At 41.5% G+C, this 4,284-nt stretch overlaps 1 protein-coding gene across 1 annotated transcript; it reads left to right on the forward strand.

Moving 5' to 3' along the window:
* Nucleotides 1-489: 489 nt before the first annotated feature.
* Nucleotides 490-4,042, forward strand: LOC100282952 (vesicle-associated membrane protein 725). The gene is made up of 5 exons (NM_001155857.1): nt 490-840; nt 2,496-2,637; nt 2,726-2,846; nt 2,952-3,014; nt 3,583-4,042. Exons 1-5 carry the CDS (start codon nt 651-653, stop codon nt 3,727-3,729), a joined length of 663 nt encoding a protein of 220 aa, NP_001149329.1. The 5' UTR covers nt 490-650; the 3' UTR covers nt 3,730-4,042.
* The last annotated feature ends 242 nt before the right edge of the window (nt 4,043-4,284 follow it).

Below are 4,284 nucleotides of genomic sequence, written 5' to 3' on the forward strand. Positions count from 1 at the left end.
TGACTCTATGCTCGAGACATGGAATTAGCTGATTGGTCAATGATTGATATAATAAATATAGCTAGATATATGTTTTAGACACGTCCACGTCCCCTGTATTATATTATATTTTAGCTGTATTTTATAATTAAAGTGCACTTGAAGCGTATACGTGATTTTTCATAAAGCTGCGTTTGGATCCGTAACATATTTTCAAAATAACTGCCATTAACCAAACACGGCCTATAATAGAGTGACAGTGACTCCACTATCTTGATTCTTGAACTAACACAATTGGGGGAAGGTAATTTTTTTAGGAAAAATTTTTTTAACGACAAAGGGAGACAACCATGAGGCATGGGCTGGACAGCTCGTCAACCGAAGCCTGATCAAAGTCTCGAGTCTAAGCAAAGCCAATATCACTACTAATAAAATTGTTCGAAGGACCGTCATGCAAAACTCCATCAACAAAATTTGATTTTCCTTTCCTTTCCTTTTCCACCCCCGACTATTACCCCTCCTCCCACTCCACGGAGAAGCGAAACCGACCTTTCCCCCTCCCCCGCATTCCACCTCGCGGAGATCCAGTCCAGCCCTAGGGTTTCGCCAGCGGCGAGCCAAACTCCACGAGCGGGGGAAGAGGGGAAAGCAGGGACGACGAGGGGGCAGCCATGGGGCAGCAGTCGCTGATCTACGCGTTCGTGGCCCGTGGCACGGTCATACTGGCCGAGTACACGGAGTTCACCGGCAACTTCACCACCATCGCCTCCCAGTGCCTCATGAAGCTCCCCGCAAGCAACAACAAGTTCACCTACAACTGCGACGGTCACACTTTCAATTACCTCGTGGAAGACGGATTCAGTGAGTTGTCTGTCCTGCCTTCTCGAATGATCCTTTTTATTAGCCGTGCGATTCGTTGCGGAGTTCAACCGATCTGTCTGTACCAGGCATGGCCATGCCTGATTGTGGCCACCTGTGTGTAGATCTTGCTGATTTGGTCGATATGCGGTTAGGTCGTTTTGATTGCACTTGGTGATCATGTTGGCTGGTACTGTACAGTTAGTGCTGTGTGGGAAATGGAGGGAAATGCTCCCTGTGCTCGCCTTAGCTATACCCTTAGTTACCTGGTGAAGTCTTAGATGACAGGCATTGTTTGAGACTCGAGTTTGACAGTATTTGTAGATACGTGGAGTGCCGTGGTATTTGCTGAATCTTGTTCAGTTAAGCTCATGGCATTAGCTGCAGCCGATGGCAGCAGTTCACCCTGTTGCCTATAAGTTTGCTATTTTTAGTAGATGTATTTGGTGGTGACTGTTGCGTGCTTGTTTTTTTGGCTCCTTGTTACGCATGCACATTTGTATCTTTTAAGTAATTCCTCGTGATTTAAGAACCGGTATGATTGCTGTTTTTGTTGAATGATGATTTGAATATAATATTATCTTTTTTTATTATGGTATAATGTCACGGTAAGATTCCATAGGCCATAAGTTCTATTTCGACGTACTCCTGTTTCGAGGAGACATTGCCATCAATGATGATTTCATAAATAATAACCGGATATGGCACAGGTGTGGTAGGTAATCTGTCTTTGCATTAGACTAAGGGTATGTTGATGCATCCTACATAATATCAGAATGACTCTCCTCTAAGAATACTTAGGGGGTATTTGAATGCACTAGAGCTAATAGTTAGCTGCTAAAATTAGCGGAAGACATTCAAACAATCTAGTTAATAGTTCAGCTATTAGCTACTTTTAGCAAATTAGCTTATAGTTAGCTAGCTAATTCCACCAGTAATTTTTTAGCCAACTAACTATTAGCTCTAGCGAATTCAAACACCCCCTTACACTATTGCAAAATTAGTGTTTGTTCTGTTCTCTTTTGGTCTTTTGTCTTGCTTTGTTTCATACCTGGGCCTTTTCCCTGTCAACTCATACTTGATACATGTATCATTAAGAGGTGAGGCGTGCACTCAATGTGAAATCAGATCATGTTAAGCGCATTTAATGGATTGTTTACCAGTTATAGTATTTGTAACAGCATCATCTTACTGTTATTCTCACTATAGTATTTGTAACAACATTATCACATTTAAGAACTCGAAAGTGCTTGTCTACCACCCTTAAACTGCGCACTTCTTAAACGAACTTGGTTTGTGTTGCAATAATGCCATGCCAGTCAATTTTAAATGAGTTAAATGCATCAGCGATGCCTAAACTTGTCAAAGGGTGTCACTTAGGCCCATAAACTTTGTAAATGTGTTTTGGGTCCCTAAAATTGTTTATGGTGTACCCCACATCCCTAAACTTGTAAAATGGTGCATCACAGGTCCATTTTTGGACCATACCGCCATTGTGGTGCACCCCTAAACAAGTTTAGGGGCCTAGAAATGTGCTTTCAAAGTTCATGGACTAAAGTGGCACTAACACTTCAGGGGCTTATCATGCATTTAACTCATTTGAAATTACGGACGAAAACTACAAGTCTGCAGGCCTAATGCCCCACTTTGCTTTGCAGCATACTGTGTTGTTGCTGTTGAATCGGTGGGGCAACAAATTCCTATTGCTTTCATGGATAGGGTTAAGGAGGATTTCACAAAAAGGTATGGTGGTGGGAAAGCTGCTACTGCTGCAGCTAACAGCCTCAATCGAGAGTTTGGGTATGTATCACCAAGGTCTTGAACTCAGTGAATATATTGTGCCTCACTAGTCCCCCCCCCCTTAATACAATATATGTACTTTCTGCAGATCAAAACTTAAAGAACACATGCAGTATTGTGTGGATCACCCTGAAGAGGTTAGCAAGCTGGCCAAAGTGAAGGCGCAGGTTTCAGAAGTCAAGGGTGTTATGATGGAAAACATTGAAAAGGTACACTTTGTGGATTGATCATGGTTTACAGTCTAGACTGCTGGTATTGAGGGCCACTGTAAGAATGTTCTGATTGCTTTTTTCTTTTTCCATTTTTCAATGCAGGTTCTGGATCGTGGAGAGAAGATTGAGCTGCTTGTCGACAAGACCGAGAATCTTCGCTCACAGGTCTTCATGGAATTCCTTGCTCTGTAGTGCGCCACTGAATATTGTATTGTTTTCTTTTTGTAGCTGGTATTTTCCACTGAATAATGTACATATTGCCTAGGAGGGCAGGTTAGTTTCCTTAGATGTCAGAATATCTGTAGGTTAGAAAGGAAATCAATTTCAATAAATGCTGAAAGCTTGAAATATATATAAGCTACTAAGCAGCATACTATGCCAAATACCAAGAATATTGTCATTGTCTTGTTAGCATTATATGCAATTATAAATACGAAGTATTGAAATGAATGCATAAGGCAGTGTCCGCAGATCTTGTATATGGCCGTGTAAAATACTGTTTTGCACTAACACTGTTTACAGTGTTGTGTTTGAAATAGAAGATGAGATAAGAGAGCTGCTGGAGATTGATAGCCTAACCTTTCTTTTAAGGGTTGGGTGCCCTTTCAATCGATGCCTTTTTTGGGTTTTTGATCTTAAATCTATTTTGATTTTGTTATGTAACTCCTATTTGCATGGTCGATTTGGGGTATGTGAAACAATGGCCAGATTCTTATAATCTGTCTGTTTGCAGGCACAAGATTTCAGACAGCAGGGAACAAATGTCAGGAGAAAGATGTGGTTACAGAACATGAAAATCAAGCTCATCGTCCTGGGAATAATCATCGCACTCATTCTGATCATTATCCTCTCTGTCTGTCATGGTTTCAAATGCCATTAAGCACAGACCAGAATACTGATACATTCAACTGCACCTATTATACTGCTGCTTGGAGCAAAAAAAAGTATGATCTTTTGTTGTTTCGCTAGTGTGCTGTGGCCCGGTCATTATGCATAGGTGTTTTACATTGTCGTAGTGTTTGATAAATGATGGATGGTGACTGGGTTTGTTGTGTCAACTGTCATAACTATTGTGCATTTTTGGACGCTATATGTGTAGCCTTGATATGAATAGATTTACTGTACTTATAAGGGCTGGTGTGACTCAGCCGTTTGCTCCTTTGGGCAATGTGCGCATTTGGGAGCATCTTGCATTTACCTCGTTTACCTCAGAAATGCAGCTTGGAAAATATGAGCACGGAATCGATTTTCCGTTTCAGGCTCTTGCAACATGACTAGCCCTGAAAGTTTTGATCGGTCCTGAAAGTTTTGATCGGTCCATTTCACGACACGAAAATAAGAACTCAAAGCACGGCATAAAAAAATGGGTCGTTCTGATGGTGTTGTACCTTAAATTTAGGCACAAAGGGTGGGTGGCATGGCACGACATGACTAG

This window comes from Zea mays, chromosome 1 (assembly GCF_902167145.1).
Source record: "Zea mays cultivar B73 chromosome 1, Zm-B73-REFERENCE-NAM-5.0, whole genome shotgun sequence".
In the NCBI taxonomy this organism is placed as follows: domain Eukaryota; kingdom Viridiplantae; phylum Streptophyta; class Magnoliopsida; order Poales; family Poaceae; genus Zea; species Zea mays.

What these genes read in the sequence shown, in the direction of transcription:
- LOC100282952 (NM_001155857.1), top strand. Translation starts at nt 651, where the DNA reads ATGGGGCAGCAGTCGCTGATCTACGCGTTCGTGGCCCGTGGCACGGTC. An exon ending in CCTCGTGGAAGACGGATTCA is followed by an intron (nt 841 to 2,495) that starts GTGAGTTGTCTG and finishes TTTGCTTTGCAG; the next exon opens with CATACTGTGTTGTTGCTGTT. An exon ending in TGATGGAAAACATTGAAAAG is followed by an intron (nt 2,847 to 2,951) that starts GTACACTTTGTG and finishes TTTTCAATGCAG; the next exon opens with GTTCTGGATCGTGGAGAGAA.